This window comes from Chiloscyllium punctatum, chromosome 10, assembly GCF_047496795.1.
Source record: "Chiloscyllium punctatum isolate Juve2018m chromosome 10, sChiPun1.3, whole genome shotgun sequence".
In the NCBI taxonomy this organism is placed as follows: Eukaryota; Metazoa; Chordata; class Chondrichthyes; order Orectolobiformes; family Hemiscylliidae; genus Chiloscyllium; species Chiloscyllium punctatum.
In genome coordinates, this window is record NC_092748.1 from 105,927,557 (window position 1) to 105,951,791 (window position 24,235).

The 24,235-nt window shown below is 42.7% G+C and overlaps 1 protein-coding gene across 2 annotated transcripts in view; it reads left to right on the plus strand.

Moving 5' to 3' along the window:
• LOC140482416 (contactin-associated protein-like 5) overlaps positions 1-24,235 on the plus strand; it is a 1,296,746-nt gene that overhangs the window by 1,114,744 nt on the left and 157,767 nt on the right. For both annotated transcript variants that reach the window (XM_072579899.1, XM_072579898.1), the window contains exon 18: positions 20,717-20,956. In XM_072579899.1, the coding sequence (XP_072436000.1) occupies positions 20,717-20,956 (240 nt within the window). The remainder of the gene's footprint in view (positions 1-20,716; positions 20,957-24,235) is intronic.

The following is a 24,235-nucleotide window of genomic DNA, read 5'->3' on the forward strand; positions in this document are numbered from 1 at the left end:
GGAACTGAAGAGGAAGGATCCAGGTTTGCCAGGATTGTGGTGTAAGGGCAGCTGAGGGAATTGAAGAGGAATCATTGGCTGTTGTTAACACTTATATTTGGGAACATTAAGAAATATTCATGTCATTCAATTGAAGGTAGACTGAAAGTGACATACTTCCAGCTTGTGGTACCACAGAAGACATGGAGTCACGGTCAATATACTGTGCTGCTAGACTCACACAATAGCTGGAAGAGATAATTGACACTCCTGCTTATGACTGAGATAGGGTTGTACTACTGAGCACACCAATGCCTGCTTCATCACTGACCTGAAGCTAATTCTGGCATTTCCCCAATAGGTAATATAAGGCAGACATACCTATCATTCCATATTTTATCTCCCTCTTTCTCCCTCTCCCCATGGCAGGTTTGAAAGCTGTGATAAGTATAGTATCCTATTTGATTTTAATTTGTTATTAAAATTCATCCAAACATTTCTGGTCCTTGACTTTTCATCAGCTTTTGATATTTCTACTCAGCTAGTGCTATCAAAAATCCTAACCAGTTATTCACCTTATGAGTTTTTACAAGACACACGTGATTATCATGTTTGTTCACATAATGACAATTCTGCACTTAATCATTTGGCTGACATGTGTTTTGATATGACCAGGGAGGTGATGAGTTGTGAAACAAATTCAGTTTTGTTTTATTTGTCGTTCTACTCAAACGTATAGTCTGCATCATGCCAGGGTTCTCATTGTCGGAAAGAAAAACTGAAGTTGCTGGAAAAGCTCAGCAGGTCTGGCAACATCTGTGCAGAGAAATCAATGTTATCGTTTTCGGGTCAGATGACCCTGCCTCACCAGACCCAAAATGTCAACTTTGATTTCTCTGAGATGCTGCCAGACCTGCTGAGCTTTTTTAGCAACTTCTGACTGACAGCATCCACTGTTTCGTTTCCGATTTACAGCATCCACAGTTCTTTCAGTTCTAATTGTCACTTGTGACTCAGTTGATGAATCTCCTAACCTCTGAACTAGAAGGTTGAGGTTTCATGTTTCACATCAGGGACTTGAGCACAAAGGTCCGGCTGGCACTCCATGGAATTATCCAACACAGAAACAGACCCTTGAGTCCAACTCAACCGTGCCACCCAAATTTCCCAAACTAAACTAATCCCACTTGCCTGTATTTGGCCCATATTCCTCTAAACCTTTCCTGTACTTGTCCAAATGTCCTTTAAATGTTGTCACTGTACCTGCATCCAACACTTTCACATATGCACTACCCTCAGGTTCCTTTTAAATCTTTCCGCTCTCTTCTTAAACCTGTGCCCTCCAGTATAATACTGAGCGAGTCTACACTATAAGGGGTGTTATTTTGCAGGGTGATATTATACTAAGATTCAGCCAGCACTCAGATAGACATATAACATGTAATGGCACTACTTCAAGGAACACGGAAATGACCTGGCCACAATCCCCATTTGATCTGAAGCACATTGCTGTTTGTGGGAACTTACATTGTGCAAACTGAACGTTGCCTTTCTTACTTTATGATAATAAAAATCCTGCAAAAGGAGGAGGTAAAATTGCCTGGTGGGTAGTGATCTGGAGTGTCTTGAGGTTGCAAAAAGCACAATGTAAATGCAAGATGTCATTTTAACTGCTGGTGAAGCAACACCCAATGCAGGCATTATTTCACAACTTATTTGTATGAATGCATTGAATATACCATTTGATGACACAGCAGTAATTCATAATTCTAGAAACAAAATAATGAATGAAAAAGGGATGAGTTAAAAATCTGTTATTAATTGCCGTAATAATGGAGTATAGTTAGCTATAAGGATGACAGGAAGCAACTTAAAGGGACTGAGGCAAATCAAAAAATTGAACTTATAGATGCTAAATGAAATCATAATGCAACAATTTGTAACTTATTTTAAAAAAAGGGCAGTCATAAGCATTAAATGACTATGTCCTCTTCTTAGGAATCTCCCCAGAAATCAGCATCTGGTTTCTGTAATTAACCCAATTACTTACCAATGTGGTCAAATCTATTTCTATCAGACACTCAGCTAGGTTACACTAGTTGTCCATAGTCTCCCAAACAGTTCTATTTTATTTGTGTAGCTACTGAGCATTATGTTTCTCTTGGCCCATGAGCCATACAGAATTCTAATTGAAATACTCAAGGAACACATAATAAATGAAACAGGCTCAGTTCACTGCTGAACTGCTACGTGACTTCATTTGGCAGAATTACATTACATTTTATTTTGCTCAAAACCTGCATGAAGCTATGTAAAACTATACAGAGGGTTTGTCAGTCTGACATTGCATTGGGACACGGACAGACTGGATGCCTATTATTTATAAACCTGAGCTGTGTTGAGAATGTAATTTAAAAGAAGTTCTGGGATTTACATATCAAAGAACAGAAATCAGCATATCCCATTGTAAAAGATGAAAGTTTTAATCTAAGATTGTTTACTGTATCACATCTCCATGATACTGGACTCCTTTGTCTATAACCACCTGATGAAGGAACAGCACTCCAAAAGCTAGTGCTTCCAAATAAACCTGTTGGACTATAACCTGGTGTTGTGTGATACTTAACCTCATTCTCTGAAGATAGATTAATTCTTGCTTTGACAATGATTTTCAACATTGTGAAATATTCCTTCAAGCTTTTAATAATTATCAAGTAGGTGACAATGTGTGATGTTGTTATTGTGATAATTAAGGTTACAGATCTGATTATGACTGAATTATGAGTTTTGAGGGATTTTAAAATCATTCCTCATACATTTCTTCCCATTGTTTTTCTCTCACCTTCTTCTGTTCTTCACTCTCTTTCCCTATTTTTACTTCTCTCCCTTTTTATATCTACTCCTCTCACCCACCCCACCTATGCTTCTCTCTCATTCTCCCTCTCTGTCTCCGTTTTCCTCTCTTTCCTATATCTTCCTTTCTCTTTCACAAATATGCTCACGATCCAATGCAATAATACAAGAATTACCTTTTATCCTTTCAGGTTTTATGCAAATCTTGTATCTGGACTTTGATCATCCTTTTGACAATCTGGTTCATGACTCTCTATGTGAAAAGAAACCTTTCAGTTTGGTTCAGCCTCTGTTGGAATATTACGTGCAATTCTGGTCTCCTTCCTATCAGAAAGATGTTGTGAAACTTGAAAGGGTTCAGAAAAGATTTACAAGGATGTTGCAACTTTTGCACGCAGAGGGTGGTACATGTATGGAATGAGCTGCCAGAGGATGTGGTGGAGGCTGGTACAATTGCAACATTTAAGAGGCAATTGGATGGGTATATGATTAGGAAGAGTTTGGAGGGATATGGGCAGGGTGCTGGCTGGTGGGACTAGATTGGGTTGGGATATCTGGTTGGCATGGACAGGTTAGACCGAAGGATCTGTTTCCATGCTGTCCATCTCTATGACTCTATGACTCTACTCAAAACCTGCCTTGCACAATATTGACCCAGTGCCTTTGTGGGCTGTTACAATGCTGGACTGTTTTCTGGCTTTACGTTCTGTCTGATATCAAGTGTAATTAGGCCTCAGTACAGCGCAATTTGCAGGATTTCTTTTCAAGGCTGAGCTGCACTGCCACAGACAAAGTTAATTTCAATGCATTCAAACCCTCCCTTTCTAAACCAAACACAGACCAACTCTTTTCTAACTTCATTGTTAGGATATGGGCATTACGAGGCTGACTCTGCAATCAGTGAGCTGCATTTATGCCCACGTAATGCCTTCGGTGGGGTGTTGCAAGATTCTGACCCGGCCATGGATGAAGGAATTGTGATAGATGTTCCTGTCAAGATGACTTGTGATTTGGAGTGGAGCCTGGAGGTTATGATCTTTTCATGCTCCAGTAACCCCTGTCTGTCTGTGTGCTTGTTTGCCAGAAGTACCAAAGAAATCCTGGCAAATTGCTGCAGTAAATCCTGTCAATAGTATAGATTATAGCTCCTGTATGCTGGTGGGGAAGTGACAAGAGAGAACATGCCTTCCAGCATTTGGCTAACAACAAATGCCCTCGTGTGTTTAGTTAGTTCTGCAACTTGAAAAGTACTTAGTTGCTGCTTCTAAGTGTTCAAAATGACATTGCAGTGGAAGAGAGTACAGTTACTGATAGACTAAAGGCACTTGATGATTGGGCTTTTTGTGTTGTAAGGTTTTGTCCAAAAGAAAATTTTTCTTTTTGATTCTTTTTTTGAACTGTTGGACAAATAGAAGCAATGCTTTCTCCAGTCAAACCCCATTGTGAAGGACTATTTGAGAAACAGCTTTCTTGCTGTAGATTTGTTTCTGTGATTCCATGATTAAAACAGATTGGTCATTATCGTGTCGCTGTTTGTGAGGCATTGCTTTTTGAAGCAATGCTGCAGTACATATGCAAGTCTTTTTTTCTCTTTCAACACTCTTACTGAATAGCTATTACAACACTAAACATGTTTGACTATTTTTAGCTCTGAGTTATACAATGTACAGTCTTTGTTTTGTTAAGTGGTACGTCATGGGTCAGTAAATAATTAACTAAATGCTTTAGTAAGATAATGTGCAAAGGATCGTGTGAGACCATAAAAACTATGCATATAATACCCACACTCCGACCAGCAATTATTGTAGCACTAACATTGAAAATTGATTTTTAAAAAAATGACCCTGTTTCTAAATGCTCTTGTCCAACTTACATGGATGCAATTATCATTGCATTTAATAATTACTGACTGACTCACCACACAAATCAATTCTTTCTCAGTTATCTCTGTGTGTCGCTGAATAATTCTTGCTGCTTTGGATAAGATGTTTAAATGTCCACAATCCTGCTCAGATGGACACAAACGAAAACTATAGCACTGTTTTGTAGAAGGGCAGGAGTGCTATCCATGGAGTCTCAACTAATATTTATCCCTTAATCAATCCCTGTGATAATGGGTTATTTTGTTATTATCACATCACTGTTTGTCGGGACTTGGGGAGAGCATACTGGTGGCTGCATTTCTTACATTTCAGCATTACCACATTACAGCATTGACTCCACTTCAATGTGCACACACACTCAGACTTCTCTGTTGCTATCCCCCCTTCAGAGGTATCACCTCTCCTTCTGTTTTCTATCACCTCTCCCTCTGTCCATCAAAATGTATCATTTCACATTTTCTTTTGTTCCATTTGTTAGCCCAAGTTGTAGATCAGATGTTTTCCCTGGTTGGAAGACCAAGAACATGGGGCACAATATAAAACTCAGGGACGTGCCACCTGAGGAGCTGAGGAGGTTTTTGCTTTTAACTTCGAAGGTTGTGAATGATTGGAACTCACCAAAGTGGAGGGCTATGAAAGCTTGCTTTTTGAGTATGTTTAAGGTAGAGAGAGATTGACAGATTTTTGCCTACCTGTGGCATACAAAGTAAGGGGGATGGGTTGGGTAAAACGCATTGGAGTGTTCGATCGGCCATGATAGGATTGAATGGGAGGTACGCTCAATGGGCCGAATGGTCTACTCTGTTTATGTCACTGTGTTCTTGTTTCATTTGCTAGATGCCTGGACACTTCTCCAGGCTGCATGTGGCCTGTGAAGCCTATCATTGACTACTCCATTTCATGTCATCGGAATATTTTGAAGTTTCAAATCCAGGTCAATAATACAATACAAAAGAAGTTTTTCTCCCAATGTCATTACTTCTTTTAAATGATCTGAACTTTGCAGTCTCCTGCTACCCTTTAACAGACTGATGAAATTACGTCTTTACTCATTAAACAATGCTACTGCCTCACAGCAGCAGCGATCTGGATTCCATTCCAGCCTCGGGCAACTGTCTTTGTGGAGTTTGCACATTCTCTCCGTGTCTATGTGGGTTTCCTCTGGGTGCTCCGGTTTCCTCCCACAGCCCAAAGATGTGCAGGTTAGGTGTATTGGCTATGCTAAATTGCCTATAGTGTCTGGGATGTATAGGTTAGCTACGGGAATTGCATGGTTCCAGGGATACTGTATGGGGGGGGGTGTTTGGGTGGGATGCTCTTCAGAGGGTCGGTGTGGATTCGATAGGGCGAATGGCCTGCTTCCGCACTGTCAGGATTGTATTATTCAATGATTCTAAAGAGAAACCTGAACTTGAAGCATTTTTCTGTTGCACTCTTCAGTATTGAAACACGACAAAACCGATTTTAGAGAGGGAACAACCACATGTACAACTTGAGAAGAACGTTTGGTTTAGACAATAGACAATAGACAATAGACAATAGACAATAGACAATAGACAATAGACAATAGACAATAGACAATAGACAATAGACAATAGATGCAGGAGTAGGCCATTCTGCCCTTCGAGCCTGCACCGCCATTCAATATGATCATGGCTGATCATTCCTAATCAGTATCCTGTTCCAGCCTTATCTCCGTACCCCTTGACTCCACTATCTTTAAGAGCTCTATCCAATTCTTTCTTAAAAGAATCCAGGTTTGGTTTGGTTAGACTGTGGTTGGCATGGAGAGACTGCAAACTGCAAACTCTCAGTTAACTGATTGAATTCTAACCAGGCCAGTCAACTATGAATACTGGTCAGAGTGTTGATGTGGGAAGACAGGAAGAATTGGCTGCCTCCAACATTCTTTCCTCAATGGAAAAGGTGCAATGTGTGGACGTTTTGTCTCCATAGAACGGGATCTTGTGTGTTTACAACTGTGACTCCTTTAAGATTTTGATCGCACTTGAGCGAAAACACCTGAACCTTAGCCCTTAAGGAGGTACAATAATAATCGTTTTCAGTTCAGAGAGAAGGAAGGGCTGGACATGCACCAAGAGATGCGAAGACACTGAGTCAGATTGGATTGAAAGGCATTCCAAGAGATCAAAGTTTGGCTTGGTGTGTGAGAAGGACTTCGGGTTGGCCATTTCCATAAACATTGAGCCCAGTCAGATGGGCTACAGTGATGTTATCCCGCCCTGCAACTCTGTTCACTTGTGTGTGTTATCTAGAGTAGTACAGGCCTTGATCCGTCACCTTTCGTGAGTTCTGGTAGAGGAAAAGGAAGAAAATGGAAGCTAGAGGTGAGAGCAGGATTACCCAACATATAACAATCTTTTTATATCTAACATGACAGAATTCAAATTGATCAGTGGATCAGCACAACTATATGACTAACTGTGATCCCCTGGGGAAATCTCAATATTAGCGCAGGTTTATACTTTGTTAGAAAGGGGCACAGGTAATATTTAGTTAATGTTCAGCATCTAGCTTTTTGAATTGAAGCATGTTGTGCAAATTACAACATTTCTTCACAAAGCATCCTTGACATTCCAACACGACAGCCACCAGGGATTGTTTTCCACTGCTCCCGGGAGTCTATCTCAAACTGTACATTCACTTGAAAAAAACTTGTTAGAGATATGAGAGTGATTCAGAATGGCTTGATAATGTATGATTTATTCATTGTAGCTGAGAATTGAGCTGAGCTTTAAAATATTTATTTCCATGCAACTGAAATAACACTTCACGGTCTGCAGCCGTGATCGAAAATCAACTTATAGGATTGTTGAAATTCCTGTTGCAATAGGAAAATCGCAGCTCTCTCAAAATCAGACAATGGATCCAACCTCTCGAGTGAGTTCAGCTGTTCAGTGAGATTATGGCTAATCTGTATGTTCACTCCACTTTCCCATCTTGGCTCCACATACTTTAGTATCCTTGTAAAGCAAAAACATGCTATTTGCAGAGTTAACATTATGAATCATGCTGCTTTCTGCAGGGGAGGGGCGGGTGGATCCATTTTTCTGTCACCTTTTTGCACATAGCGGTATTTCTTAATCTCTCTTCCGGATGGCCTGGGTTTGGAGCTATGCCAGTCTCCTTTAGGAAGCAGCAACAGAAAGAGATACGTACTGTCTCAGTCAAATTAACTTCATTTATCTGGTAACTTAGGATCTCGTGGAGAACGTGGAAGAAAATAGAAGCCAGATGGGAGAGAGGGATTACCTGTCAGAAAATAGGATCATAGAATTCCTACAGTGTGGAAGCCTGCCATTCAGCCCATCAAGTCCACACCGGCCCTCCTAAGAACATCCCAATCAGACCCACCCTTATCTTTCACAAACCTGCGTTTCCCATGGCCAATCCTCCCAACCCTGCACATCTTTGGACTGTGGGAGGAAACTGGAGGAAAATTGCCACTGTTGATTGTTGCCTTTAATGATTTTTACAGGTTGCCTCCCTGCAGACATCTGAAGCTGGGAAATTTCATCCCAATACGGTTTGTTGCTTTTTTCCCCATCTCTCACTCTGGGATCAGGAAACTCCTTTCTTGAGCCACGAGGTCCATTCCTGAATTTTTGGTTGAAAGTGAAAATGGATGGATGTGAGGTGACAGCAGGGCTTGGGTTTGTGCCTTTGTGCCAAGGCATTCTGATGCCATTCTCTGGGCGAGAACCACAGATTCAGAATGGCTCATGGGTAACCTACCAGGAACAATTGTCAACAGGTTCAGAAGAGCTTGACAATTGATTTTACATTTCACACAGGGTCAGTTTTGACTTTCACCTGCCACCTAAATTGCTGAACTGTTACATGGGTTGAGGAGACTAAGTAATGATACTGAAATGGGTATGAGGTTATAACATTTTGAATTAACTTTATTGAACTTTGTTTCAAAAATTATAAAGATATGAATGGCATACTGAGAGGTGATGAATTGATGAAAGACATCATGCAGGATCCATCAATATAAAACAAAACTGGCTTATTTAAATGTATTTGTGTCCTATGTTATAAATATTCTATGTGTTCTCCCAATCCAGTTTGAGCTTTATCTTTTAAATGACAGGAAACTGGCATCTCAGATCCAGCTTCTTGCATCGCTTTCAGTTAAGAAGCTAAAGGTTTTTTGATTCCAGTTTCTGGTCATTATTTTTTGGCTATTTGTTGCACTGTGAAATGTTGAACGTGTTTCCTAAATTACAACAGTGAAACGCATCACTTATACTTCATTGGCTGTGTAGCACTTTAGAATGTCCTTAGATCACAGAAAATGCTCTGTGGATACATGTTTTCTTTTCAGGTAATCATTGTTTTGATGCATACTTTGGTATCAAAGGAGCAAAGCACCATCTAGTGGGAATACAATGCTTTCCCATACTGTAGTGTGCTGTTCAAAGCAGTCAGGAACTGTTGACTGCAATTATAGTTAAATCACTGGCATACCCTTGACTATTTTCTTTTATACAATGTGTTCTGTAAAACAGGAGAGCACGAGGAGTTATTAATCAGGAGCCAGAATTTGCTGCCAAATAATAATCACTTTGATGGTGCTCGTTGTTAATACTGTGTGAACCATCTAGCGAGTTGTTGCGATGAATGAGACACTCAGTGAGTTGGTGATCACCACAAGCTGCTTGATGATTCGTTCAACTTGTGAAATTACAACTTCACCCCCACCTGTCCATGACCTCCTGGGGAACATCATGTCTATGGTGCACTTGCACCCATTTCATTCTAGAAAGCTGGGATAAAGGGTTGGTAGTGTAATTATTAGATTACTTACAGTGTGGAAACAAGCCGTTCGGCCCAACAAGTCCACACCAACCCGTTGAAGCGCAACCCACCCATATTCCTACATTTACCCCTTCACCTAACACTATGGGCAATTTAGCATGGCCAATTCACCTGACCTGCACAGCTTGGGACTGTGGTAGGAAACCCACGCAGACACGGGGAGAATGTGCAAACTCCACACAGTCAGTCACCTGAGGCGGGAATTGAACCCGGGTCTCTGGTGCTGTGAGGCAGCAGTGCTAACCACTGTGCCACTGTGCCACCGTGCCGCCCACCAACATGTTTTAGTGCTGAGGTTTGTTTCCTACAATCCCTTTCAAGATGCTAATGTATACAAGCTATGGACCAAGTGCTGGAAAATGAGATTAGAACATTTAGGTGGTTGTTTTTAACTGCGAAGGCTCAATTGCCCAAAGGGCGTTTTTCTGTGTGGTAGATCTCCTAATCACTTTGGCACAGTTGGGAAACTATGAATCCTTGTACAGAATGGATAATTTCCAGTCTTGTTTTTAAAGTATAAGTTCCATTTTAAGAACATGATAGATATTAATCATAGCTTATCAACTACCATTGCAGTAAACATAACAATTACATCAGGTATTTAATTTGTCTGGGAAGTTTTTTAAAATCTTCATAAATTGTCATTCCTTTCTTCCTGTCCTTTATTTTCTCCTTTATAGAATCTCTACAGTGTGGAAATAGACCATTCAGTCTATCAAGTCCACACCGACCCTCAGAAGAAGATCCCACCCAGACACATCCCCTCCTGTAACTCACCATTTCCCTTGGCTAATCCACCTTATTTACACATCTCTGGGTACTTTAGCGTAGCCAATCCATCTAGCCTGCACATCTTTGGACGGTGCGAGGAAACTGGAGCACTCAGAGGAAACCCCCACAGACACGGGGAGAATGTGCAAACTCCACACAGACAGATGCTCGAGGATGGAATCAAACCCTGGCCCCTGATTCTATGAGGCAGCAGCGCTAATCACTGAGCCACCAAGCTGCCCTTTCTTTTCATCTATAATTCTTTCTTTTTTCTTGATTTCTCTTTGTATAGTCAGAATTCTAGGTCCCTATTTGTATGGAAAGGTGGGGAGGAATTTTTTGGGAGATGAGGATATTGCTCCTGATGTGCACATCAGGGAAACTCAAAATCCCAACAATGTAAAGGCCCTGTTTAATTTAACCTCGCAACTGTTTTTGGTTAGGCATGACAGTGCGTTTTGTGTTTTCTATATGCGAGTCTGTGTTACCTTTACAATAGGGAGTCAAGTTCTTGTTACGACATATGTTGTGAAGGTTCTTAACAATACTAGCTATTTACAAGGCTACTAGACTTACACATGTAATCTGTGCTCATTGATGTTACTGCATATTGTCTCAAATACACTGTTGCCAGTCCTCACCTACCACCCCACCAACCTCCATATACAATGTATCATCCGTCGTCATTTCCGCCACCTCCAAATTGACCCCACCACCAGGGATATATTTCCCTCCCCTCCCCTATCAGCGTTCTGGAAAGACCACTCCCTCTGTGACTCCCTCATCAGGTCCACACCCCCGACCAACCCAACCTCCACTCCCAGCACCTTCCCCTGCAACCGCAAGAAATGCAAAACTTGCGCCCACACCTGCCCCCTTACTTCCCTCCAAGGACCCAAGGGATCCTTCCATATCCGCCACAAATTCACCTGCACCTCCACACACATCATTTACTGCATCCACTGCACTCGATGTGGCCTCCTCTATATTGGGGAGACAGGTCGCCTACTTGCGGAACATTTCAGAGAACACCTCTGGGACACCCGGACCCACCAACCCAACCACCCTGTAGCTCAACACTTCAACTCCCCCTCCCACTCCACCAAGGACATGCAGGTCCTTGGACTCCTCCATCGCCAGACCATAGCAACACGATGGCTGGAGGAAGAGCGCCTCATCTTCCGCCTAGGAACCTTCCAACCACAAGGGATGAACTCAGATTTCTCCAGTTTCCTCATTTCCCCTCCTCCCACCTTCTCTCAGTCCTAACCCTCGAACTCAGCACCACCTTCCTAACCTGTAATCTTCTTCCTGACCTTCCGCCCCCACCCCCACTCCTGCCTATCACCCTCACCTTAACCTCCTTCCACCTATCGCATTTCCAACGCCCCTCCCCCAAGTCCCTCCTCCCTACCTTTTATCTTAGCCTGCTTGGCACACTTTCCTCATTCCTGAAGAAGGGCTCATGCCCGAAACGTTAATTCTCCTGCTCCTTGGATGCTGCCTGACCTGCTGCGCTTTTCCAGCAACACATTTTCAGCTCACAATTAACTACAATTTATTACAATCTGGACAGAGTTGGTATGTTTTTTGGCTCTGACCATAAAATAAAGGAGCAGAAATAGGCCAGCCAACCTATCAAGTCTGCTCTGTTGTTCAGTGAGATTATGGCTAATCTGATGATCCGCAACTCCACTTTTTGACATTTACCCAGTAACCCTTGATTCCCTTACGGATTGAATATTTATGTATCTCAGCCTTTATAGCCACACAGCCTCAACTGTACTCTGTGGTAAAGAATTCCACAGAGTCTAATACCGGGGGCATGCATTTAAGATGAGAGGGAGAAAGTTCAAAGAGGATGTGGGGGCAAGTGTTTTTTTACAGAGAGGATGGTAGGAGTCTCGAACTTGCTTCCTGGTGTCGTGGAGTTGGCAAATGCAATAGAGGTGTTTATGAGACTTCTAGATAAGCACATAAATATGCAAGGAGTGAAGAAATGTGGATCAAGGGCAGGCGGAAGGGATTAGTTTACTTTCATGTCATGTTCGGCATGACATTGTGGGCTGAAGGACCTGTTCCTGTGCTGTACTGTCCTATGTTCTATGTAGATTCATTACCCACTGAGAGAAAAAAAATCTTCCTCATTTTTGACTTAGATGTGCAAATCTTTGCACTGACATCAGAGAAGTCTTGAACTTTTCCCACAAAGAGAAACAGCCTTTTCATATCTACCAATCCTGTATATTTCAGTAAGGTGGCCTCATGTACTTCTAAATTCCAATGAGTGCAGACCTCAACTTCTCCTCATAACATTGTTCCTGTGATTTTCATTTTACAAGTCTCCCATTAGGAAGGGACTCCACACACATATAATGGTTGAGGTTTGGAACTCTCCTCCATAAATGATAGATGATGTGATTCAGTTGTTCTGTGTTTGATTGGTAACTGGTCTATGCTGTCTGTGTTTGGTTGAAAGCCCCTGGGTGTGGGCTCAAACCAAAGAAAACAAGCAGCATAGAGGTTGCTCAAAGCATAAGTGCAGACATTTTGTGACAGCAGAGACTACTTTTACAACGAGACATTGGTTCATTGTTCTCTGGGGTTAATTCTGAGATGTATAAAGTAGACAACCTGCAGGTACAAGGCATTGGTGGATATTTGTCTGAGACCAGCCATGCCCTCCATGAGTGGCTGAATGTCTCATATCTGTTCCAATATTCCCAACAGTCCTCCTGCCTCTGGAGGCATTTTCTCCATTTTCTCTCAATCAAGACCTCCCACAGCTTTTTGTTATTGCCTGCATCCTCGAAACAAACAATGTCTGCGCAAGCTGGATCAACTACCTTTGCAACAAAAGCAGAAACCGCTGGGAAAAAGCTCAGCAGGTCTGGCAACATCTGTGGAGAGAAATCAGAGTTCATATTCCAGGTCGAGTGACCCTTCCTCAGACCTTAGAGTTGGCCACTCTGAATTGGCCCATAGTGTCCAGGGCTGTGCAGGCTTTTGAATTAGCCTAGAGAAATGCAGGGTCATGGACAGAGTGGGGGAGGGGTGTCGGTGTGGCCTCTATGAGCTGAATGGCTTGCTTCCACACTGCAAGGATTCTGTGATTCTCTGCGGAACATTATCAGGTGCTGCTAGTGATCAGTTTCATGGGTAAGGTCCTGTGCTTTGAGAACAGTTCAAAAGGCATTGTTATTTTTCGGACTACGCACATTTAAAATAAATGTTAAATGGGCAATGTAAAGGACAGCTGGAGAAACCTGTAACCAGGATATTAACGGGGAGCAGATGCCCTGATTCTGTGATGTAAGGCTAAGGGATCTTGGTGCACTGCCTGCAAGTCTCACCTGACACTTTTACAGTTAAGAGCAGCAGTGTTCCATTTAAACCCATATCACAGAACTGAGGAAATGGATCCCAAGCCAGACCTCTGTTGGATTGATAAAAGCATAGAACGTTTTTGCAGCTGATGGCTTAATCACATTTTTAGAAAATGTATAAATGAAAACAATTTTATTTGCACAGCCTCATCATGCCTTGTGAATGTTCAAACATGTTTCATATCCATGTTGACGTGCTCTGGGTAGAGTAGAAATGAAAGTATCATTTTATTTTTGTGTGCATTCAGTCCCACTGATTAGGTGGATGACACTTTAGGTTGTGTTGGTTAAGAGATGGAAATTGGCCCATTCAATTCGTTTTTCTTCTTAGGGAAAATGGAAGTGCTGTCAAATTTTTGCTTTAGCATTATACCAAGAATGGCCAGATGGTGAATCAGTTTGGCATCTTCTCGAAGTGGTTGCACCTCTGCTGATTTATTGTAATCCTTTAAAAATGCACATGAATAGTCAACTGAAAGTGTGCACTTAGAATCCCAGAGTGGTCCTTGAACCAACAACCCTTTGGCTCAGAAAGTGGAATGAGCAAAGCTGAGGCTTTTATTCCACTTCATGTTTGGGCACTAATTCCCAAGTAATGCCGCTGGAATTTTAAGAACTTTCTGAAAGAGCATTATACATACAGTTTAATCTTTACACACGTTCCCTCAATACTGGGTTCAAGTTTCTGTTCCCTTCTGGTTTGCTCTACTTCATCATGTGACTCTCACCATTATTGCATTATCATGATACATCATTCTGATGTTGAACCCATTACTTTGTCACTTGATAATTAATTAGACTTTTGAAGATTATTAAGATGGGTCCTTGTTTCTGCAGAACTTGAGTAGTGCCAAGTTCACTTGCAACTGTAGTCTGGAGCATACTATTGTTACAAACAATAGTGGTGCCACTGAACATCAAAGATGTCTGCCAACTCTGCAGTTGTCCCGACTGACAGAGAGCTTAGCACACCCTACACTATAGACAGGTGAACCATGGCAAATAGAAAATGTAGTCTCAGTTGTGATGAAAATCAAAAGGTCATTTGGCCAGGGAACTGCTTTCATTCAGCAGAGCACATGCAAAGTGGCTTGCACTTCACTTAGAAGTTCTTCTACATTCCTGAGATAATTTTGGCGAGGTTATGGTGCTCTAAGACTATGACTTTGTAAGCTCGTAATTCAAAACCAGTTTCCAAGGGTTCCTGAGAAAGGAACAATAGGCTGTAACATTTTTTTTCTCCTAAGTCCAAATGTTTTAGAGAGGTTTTCATCACTAACCCTGTCAAGTTCTCTCACTGTATCTTACCAAACGCACTGCATTATTGCGTTACTGCACCCCTGTGGTGTTTCTCACACATAATTCCAGCTCCATCTTACCACACACTATGCCCAGAACAATCTGGAACCCAGTGGATATCTCAGAATTCACCTGCATCCTTTGTTCCCAGACCATCATTAAAGGCCTGTTGTACATCAGGGGAAGTACTGTCAGTTTGGAGCTGCCGTTTCCTTCCATTTACTCCAAATATAGCACATGGAGGGATATCATGACCCTACTTTGTGGGCCAAAGTAGGGTCATGATATCCAGCTGGATAGGATGGTGCGGGTGTGAAACATCTTCCCCCCACCACCACCCCCCCCCCCCTCCCCCCAGGATCAGGAGTGGAAACCACGACACCAAACCATGCCTGCATGTCTGAGGTGGTCACCTGGATTAAAGCAGTCTTCACTATCGGGAGGAATGACCAGCACTTTAGGAAGAAGGTTAATGACCCTCTTGTACTCAGCCAGATATAATTCCCCCATCTTCTCTCTCATACCTCACATTCACTGCTGCTATCAGTACCAAATCTCTTGCTCTGCTACTGTCACCGATCACAGATACATAGAATCCCCACATTGCATAAAGAAACCATTTGGCCTATCGAGTCCATACTGGCCCTCCAAAAAGCATGCAACTCAGACCTAGTCACCCTTCTATCCTTATAACCCTGCATTTACCATGGCTAAAACCACCCAACTTGCACATCCCTGAACACTATGGGCAATTTAACTTAGCCAGTCTGTCTAACCTGAACACCTTTGGCCTGTGGGAGGAAATTGGAGCACCCGGTGGAAACTTACACAGACACGGGGAAAATGTGCAAACTCCACACAAAAGGTCACCCAAGGCTGGAATTGAACAGGGGTCCCTGGTGCTGTGAGGCAGCAGTGCTAACCATAGTGCCAGCATGCTGCCAAAATGCCTGCAACATCTTCTCCACTCCCTCTCACCCATGCCAACCCTGGAGACTGCGAACTCTGCATGCCTTCTACTGTGTCTACTCATTCACTCACTCAAGTTGTCTCTACACCATCCACTTTCATCTCCCTATCTCTCATTCCAGGAGAAAAGCTGACCCAGTTGAACAGAAAGATTCAGCACCGGTGGTAGGTGGCATGATATGTGGGGAGGATCCTGAATCTGACCTTCTTGAGCAGCAAGCTGACCATTTTCAAGCCCTTGAACTGGCATCAGAGGCTGCCCTTAACTGACGGTGCCAAACCCCACTGAGCAATGGCCATCCCCATTAAGAGTCAAAAAGTGTGGTGCTGGAAAAGCACAGCCAGTCAGCCAGCATCCGAGGAGCAGGAGAGTCGACGCTTCAGGCATAAGCTCTTCCTCAGGAATGTGGTGGGGGCTTGGTGTGCACCAAGAGGGCTGAGAGATAAATGGAAGGGGGATGGGGCTGGGGAACGCGATAGGTAGATGAAAGTGGGGGGGTGATAGTGATAGGTCAGGGAGGAGGTTGGAGTGGATAGGTAGGATAGTTCAACAGGGTGGTGTTAGAGTTAGATTACTTACAGTGTGGAAACAGGCCCTTCGGCCCAACAAGTCCATACCGACACGTAACCCACCCAGACCCATACCCTACATTGATCCCTTCACCTAAAACTACGGGCAATTTAGCATAGCCAATTCACCTGACCTGCACATCGTTGGACTGTGGGAGGAAACTGGAGCACCCAGAGGAAACCCACACAGACACGGGGAGAATGTGCAAACTCCACACAGTCAGTCACCTGAGGCGGGGATTGAACCCAGGTCTCTGGCGCTGTGAGGCAACAGTGCTAACCACTGTGCCACCGTGCCACCGTGCGGAGTTGGATGGTTAGTTCTGGGATAAGGTGTGGGGATGGAAGATGAGGAAACTGGTGAAATCGACATCGATCCTGTGTGGTTGGAGGGTCCCGAGGCAGAAGATGAGGCGATGTTCCTCCAGGTGTCAAGTGGGTAGAATTTGGCATGGAGGAAGCCCAGGACTTGCATGTCTTTGGCGGAGTGGGAGAGGGTGTTGAAGTGTTTGGCCACAGGCCGGTGGACTTGATTGGTGCGTGAGTCCCAGAGATGTTCTCTGAAACGTTCTGCAAGTTGGCGTCCTGTCTCCCCAATGTAAAGGAGACCACAGCAAGATCAACAGACACATTAGATGAGGTGTTTGGAAGTGCAGGAAAATCTTTTCATGATGTGGAAGGATCTGTGGGGGCCTTGGATGGAGCTAAGGGGGGAGGTGTGGGCGCAGGTTTTACACCTCTTGCGGTGGCAAGGGAAGGTGCCGGTAGTGGAGGGTGGTTTGGTGGGGGCGGCATGGACCCAACATTAATGAGTTAATGCTCAAAACGTCAACTTTCCTGCTCGTCGGATGCTGCCTCACTGGCTGTGCTTTTCCAGCACCACACGTTTTGACTCTGATCTCCAGCATCTGCAGTCCTCACTTTCTCTGAGCTATCCCCATTAACTTGACGAAAGCCTGCTGACAACCACGACGAGCTTCCTTCCTTTGTGTCTGTGCTAAAGGACAAGGCATGACAAATAATAGGAATCTTGCATCTGTGGCTGATGGGCAAAGCACTAAAAGGAAAGGCAAGGCAAAGCAGTATGCTGTAAACAACAAGACGGGCTCTGAGTGAGGATGTGTTATGAGAGGGAGTGAACAGGCCAGAGAGGTGGTCCATGAACGCACACTGATAGCTGCTGGTTCAACAATGAAGTAACCTAATATCCTTTAAGATATCCATATCTGAAGTGTGCCATGAGTGTTTTTTGTGGCCAGCACATATCAAATGCCATTGTCAGTGGATGTGGAGTCCACATTGAGCCTGCCCGGAAATGTTGGTGCCTGGTAAGGAGACGCTAGCACTTTTTCCCCTGGAACATTGGAGGTTAAGAGGTGCCATTGCAGAGGTTTATAAAATCATGATGGGCATAGATAAAGTGAATAGCAAAGGTCTTTTCCACAGGGTAAAGGTGTCCAAAACCACAAGTCATAGGTTTAAGGTTAGAACATAGAACATAGAACAATACAACACAGAACAGGCCCTTTGGCCCTCAATGTTGTGCCGACCTGTGAACTATTCTCAGTTTATCCCCCTATACTATCCCAAAATCATCCATGTGCTTATCTAAGGATTATATCCCTAATGTGGCTGAGTTGACTACATTAGCAGGTAGGGCATTACACATCCTTACCACTCTCTGAGTAAAGAAACTGCCTCTGACATCTGTCTTAAATCTATCACCCCTCCATTTGTAGTTATGCCCCCTCATATAAGCTGAATTATCCTAAATAAATCTAGTCCCATTTGCCAGCACTTGGTCCATATCCTTCTAAACCCTTCCTATTCATGTAACCATATAGATGTTTTTAAATGTACCAGCCTCCACCACTTCCTCTGGCAGCTCATTCCATACTCGCACCACCCTCTGCATGAAAAAGTCGTCCCTTAGGTCCCATTTATATCTTTGTTCTCTCACCCAAAACCTATGCCCTCTAGTTCTAGACTCCCCTAACCGGAGCAAAGACTTTGTCTATTTATCCTGTCCATGCCCCTCATGATTTTATAAACCTCTATAAGGTCATCCCTCAACCTCTGACGCTCCAGGGAAAACAGCCCCAGCCCACCCAGCCTCTACCTACAGCCCAAACCCTCCAACCCCGGCAACATCCCCGCAAATCCCCCCTGCACCCTTTGTAGCCTCAAAACACCCTCCCCATAGAAGGGAGACCAGAAGAGGAGGCCCAGAGAGAGAGTTTGACTCTTGTCTCAGTACAAGAAATATCCAAGCAATGTAACAGATATTGGTGAGTTACAGAGGGAACAGAATTGGGACAGGTCGAAAAGGGCAGTGATAGGCTGAAACTGGATAAATCAAGGGACCAATGGCAAAAGCAGATGGGATTAGGGTGTGAAGAAACAAAACTGTTCAGCAAAAGTAAAATCTACTCAATGGCTTTGATGTTCTCAGTGGGTAGCTGTGAAACCCTAGCCCTGACAATTGTTTCCATTTATTCTGGTTCACTCTTAAAGATGTTTGACTTGATCTGAATATTAGATACTTTTTCACCAAGCTCCTTGGTATAAGTGATCCAGACCTTTATAAAAATTCATTCATGGGACGTGGGCATCATTGGTTGGATGAGCATTTATTGTTAAGCCCTAGTTGCCCTTGAGAAGGTGGTGATGAGCTGCCTACTTGATCCACTGAAACCCACTTAGTGAAATTCGATCCACAATACTGTTAAGGACAAAGTTATAGGATCTTGATACTGAAGGAATGGCAATATATTTCCAAGTCAGGATGATGAATGACTTGGAGGGGAGTTTGTAGGTGGTGGGGTTCCCCTGTATCAGCTGCCCTTGTCCTTCGAGATGATAGAGGCAGTGGGTCTGGAAGGCACTATCTGAGGACCCTTGGTGAATTCCTGCAGTGAATTTTGTAAATGGTACACACTGCTGCAACTGAGCATCAGTGATAGAGGAAATGAAGTTTGTGGATGTGGCCCTACTCAAGGAGGCTGCTTTGTCCTGGATTGTGTCAAACTTCTTGAGTGTTGTTGTAGAGGAGAAAGATTTAGAAGGGACTTAAGGGCAATGTTTCCATACAGAGGGTGGTTCATATGTTGAATGAGCTGCCAAAGGAAGTGATAGATGCAGTTACAGTTAGAACGTTTAAAAGATATTTGGGCAGGCACATGAATAGAAAAGATTTAGAGAGATATGGGCCAAATGCAGGCAAATGGGACTAGTTCAATTCAGGAAACCTGGTTGGCATGATGAGTTGGGCTGAAAGGCCTGTTTCCATGCTGTACGACTTTGACTCTATGACTCTAAGGAAGTCGTTCAAAGCAAGCAGCGAGTTGAAGCTACCAGGTATTGCTCTGGTTTCTCAATGTCTAGCTTGTTTGGCGAGTTTGGTAGGTTAATAAGCTAAAAAGTTAGATCTTAAGGTAAATGTCTGGATATTAATGAGGTGATTTGTCAACTAGTGCCTTAACAAGCTTTAACTGACAACTTGCCGATGCCCCGTGAGAACCTGCTGCATCACTATGATAACCAGAGATGATGGCATGGGAGACACCAAATATGGAGATACCCCCAACTGACCTGTTAGCTAATTCTGCCACAGCCCATGTCACTTATACCCTTTAAAATATTCCACCCAATATGCTTGAGTCAACAAAGGCATAAAATATACATTTTTCCATCAATGCAATGATAGCATACAATATCTCTGTCCCAGATATGTGAAAATCGAATGAACACAGAATCTGTAGAATTGGAAGTGATATTACCAAAGAGAATACATTGTATCTCATGAAGTATCTCAACATCTACTTCAGTATTTAGCCTTCTGACTTTCAGTCCCATTCTGATTTGGATATTTAGCCGACTCTTGTTAATTGAAAAAGCATCTGCTACTTTATGGTGCTTGTGGGGAGGAATCATCAAATCCCTACAGCATGAAAGCAGGCCATTCAGCCCATCTAGTCTACACTGTCCCTCGACCTGGACTCGCCTCGATTCTGGTCTGGGCTTTGAGCTTTATTTTGACTTTCATGATTTCAGGTCCCACAATCTAACGAATGCAAAGTTATTTGTATTACATTGTGTTTTCTAAATTCTAAGCTGCCGTGACATGAAGTGCCATTCTAATTTCCAGCCTTTTAATTACAGGAGGCACGGCCTCAAGACAGAAAGGATTCCTTGGATGCATTCGAGCTTTGCAACTGAATGGAGTGAACCTTGATCTTGAAGAACGGGCGAGGATGACCCCTGGAGTTAATCCAGGATGCCCGGGCCACTGTACAAGCTATGGCAACCTATGCCACAATGGAGGACAATGTATAGAGAAATACAATGGTTATTCATGCAACTGCAGCTCCTCTGCTTACGATGGACCATTCTGCAAGAAAGGTAATTATGCAACATCTTGAACTTAAATGGAGACTCTCAACCTTATCTTTCTATTTCTATATATTCATAAATATATTGACGTATTTATAAATATTTCTATTTAACAGCATCATTAAAACCTGTCGATACAAGAAACCATATTTTTACTGTTTGACTTACAACCATCTCCCTGTGTTTTACATATTGTCCCAAGTCACAGTCCTCGGAAATTTTCATTCCTGTTAATTATTTTATAACCAGAAGATTCAGATGCCTGAAACAGATGGCAAAAAAAAGTGGAAATGAGGTGAGAATGAACTTAACAACAGAACTGAAAGATGGTAATGAACAGAGCAGACTGTAATTGAGGTAAAGTACTCTATGACTGGGATCTATCAGGGTGCTTAATATTTTGGGAGTGATGTGGAATAAAGTAGAAAAAATGTTTACAGATGGAAAAGGTTTTTATTGACCAGATGCTTGCTCCTTCCTCCAGACTAATCTTCATCCTTTTCCGTTCTTGTTTTGTATTAGTTAACCACTGAACCATGAGGAATAGAAGCTTTTGACAAATTAGACTTAATAGATGATTTTTTTTTTATCTGAATGCCTATTGCTTTTCACTTGCAGCATACATCATTAAAAAGAATGTCGCAAAAAATGCAGCAGGAACGTTTTTCACAGCTAAGTCCTCCCAACGGCAATGGAAATAGTGACCAGATAAGGTGCTTTCTTTGTTCTGGGCTAAAGAATAAATAGTGGCCAGGGCTGCAGGAGAAGCCTTTTGCCCCTCCCTCGATGCGACATTTTGGGATCTTTGACCACATGAATATTTAAAAAAAGGAGTCAACCATTCAGCCCATCAAGCTTGCTCTACCATTTAATATGATCATGACTGATGGCTTTCAACTCTACCTTCCTGCCCCATCCTCTATGTTCCTTGATTGTCTGAGATGTTCAAACGTCTGTCTACTCCAGTCTTCAATGTACTCAATGATGGACCATTCACAAATATTCACAACTGCTTGAGTGAGGTCATTTCTCCTCATTGTAAATCTAAATGATAGCTCCCTTATCTTAAGGCCATGTCCCCATTCTCCTTCTAGCCCCTACCCCCTGTCATGACCCTTTAGAAGCCCCTATGTCACAATGAAGTTTCCTCTTATGCTTCCAAACTCCATCTTTCTAATCTCCAGATAACATAAGAATTTAGAAGTATAGAAGACTGCACTTGTGTTTAATATCTGACAAAAGGGGAATGTTCGTTGGTGTCCCTTATTGACAAATTTCCAGATGTAGTGTTGTTTAGGACATTCTCCCAGTGTCCAAACTCCTCCGCCTCCCCCAACAATCTCTCTTGCTTGCCTAGGCCATGAAGCACATGATGCCACAAGACCCTATCACATGAATCATGGATCCCTACAGTGCATTGATTCTGCACTGACCAGTGAAGGGAATCCCACCCAGACTCAGCCTCCCCCCCCACCCCACCACCACGACATATTCCCCATAACCCCGCATTTACCATAGCTAATCTGTCTAGCCTGCACCACTTTGGACTGGGGGAGGAAACTGAAGCACCCAGCAGAAACACACACAGACACGGGGAGAACGTGCAAACTCCACATAGATGGTCACCCAAGATAGGAATCAAACCCAGATCCCTGGCAGCAGTTCTAATCACTATGCCACTGCGCCATCCTTGTGAGAACACAGTGGGTCACCAACATCATGGTGTATCCTAGCCCCTAACCACTGCAATGTTGGTTCAATATAAACATTTTCAAACACATTCAAAATTCTCCATCACCTTGTTTCTTCCTTTTTCTGTTGTCAAAGAGATTTGAGGGAAAAGACTTAATGATGAAGAACTATAAATAGAAGGAATTTGGAGAGGGAATTTCAGAGTTGAGGATCTAGACAATTGAAGATATGTCTGCTCATGGTAAAGCAGTCAAACTGGAGAATGAACACAAGTCTAGAATTGAGAAAGAACTAAGGTATCTGGGGTTTGTGAGCTGAGTAAAGGAGATATAGGGAGGAGCCGATTTTTAAACAAATGTGAACTTTTGAAAATCTAAGTCATACCAATATCTAGGCCAAGGCAAATATAGATCATTAACTGCACGGACGACAAGCAAGATACTGTTTTTGAATGTCCTCCTTTTCAAATGTATTTCTTTTCAATTATGGCTCCTGTGAATTTCTTTTAAAATGCTGCAGCCATTTTGCAAGAAAAATCAAACAAAAGAGTGTTTCAGCAATAAGTCCATTTTGTCTCCGCAAGTAATGAGAGGAATCCATCTCCCCAGTGACTTCTGTTACAGACTTGTGCAGAAAAGCAAGCTGCTATTTTGTCATGTTTTGTAGCAGCAATTATCATTAACACTATTCCCTTAATGTGTTGATTGCACCACAATAAAGCTGGGGAAATGATTATTACAGGTTTATTGAGAGAACCGATCTTCAATTAATTACTGAGAAATCATAAATCAAGCATCTCAGATTGAATTAACGATTATGGGGACATCTTCCTGGCCTCAAGTCACTTATTCTGAGAGAAGAATAGAATGAATCTATCTTTAAAGCTTTGCTGGTTTAGTTTACATTTGCACTCTGTAGAAGGATCTTTAATGTACACAGGTTCTCCTTGGATATAATTGCTGTCAGTGTGGTGTTCTGTAATTGTTTAAAAACAGATGCCAAATAAAATGTAGCTGATAGACCTTGTAGCTATTTGCAGGTGCTATGGAAGGCATGGAACTGCATCCTTGATGTTTTGAAAAGCATTTTGTGCAGGAGTTGAATGGTGGGGGAGTTGATGAAAAGTCAGTTTTTTGACAAAAAAACACCAATAACCAACTAAAAGAGCAAGACCATTTCACAGTTTTTATTTGAGGCAGCAATCGAACTCCAAAGAGCAGTCCAGTAGGCCACACCTACAGAAAGAAGGAAAAACGGAAATCCAAAAGGGTCCTCAAAAAAGTTAGAATTCAGTCTGAGCCCCATGACTGCCATTGCTGCCTCAGAGCGCGTGTTCATGGAAAATTGATACCCAAGGTTGGTATGGCAAGTTCCTATCAATTCTGCCTTTGTTACATTGTACCTCATAGACTGCCATGATCACATGAATATCCAGTGTTTGTCACCTTAACAGTTGTCAATGTGGCCAAGTAAAACGACATGGAGTTGAATTTTACGAGAAATCAACTAATTGTCATTTCTGTCAAGTTTCATGAAAGGGTCGATATAGCTTCTCTTGGTCTAACAACACACACTCACCAAAACAACCAAGTCCTG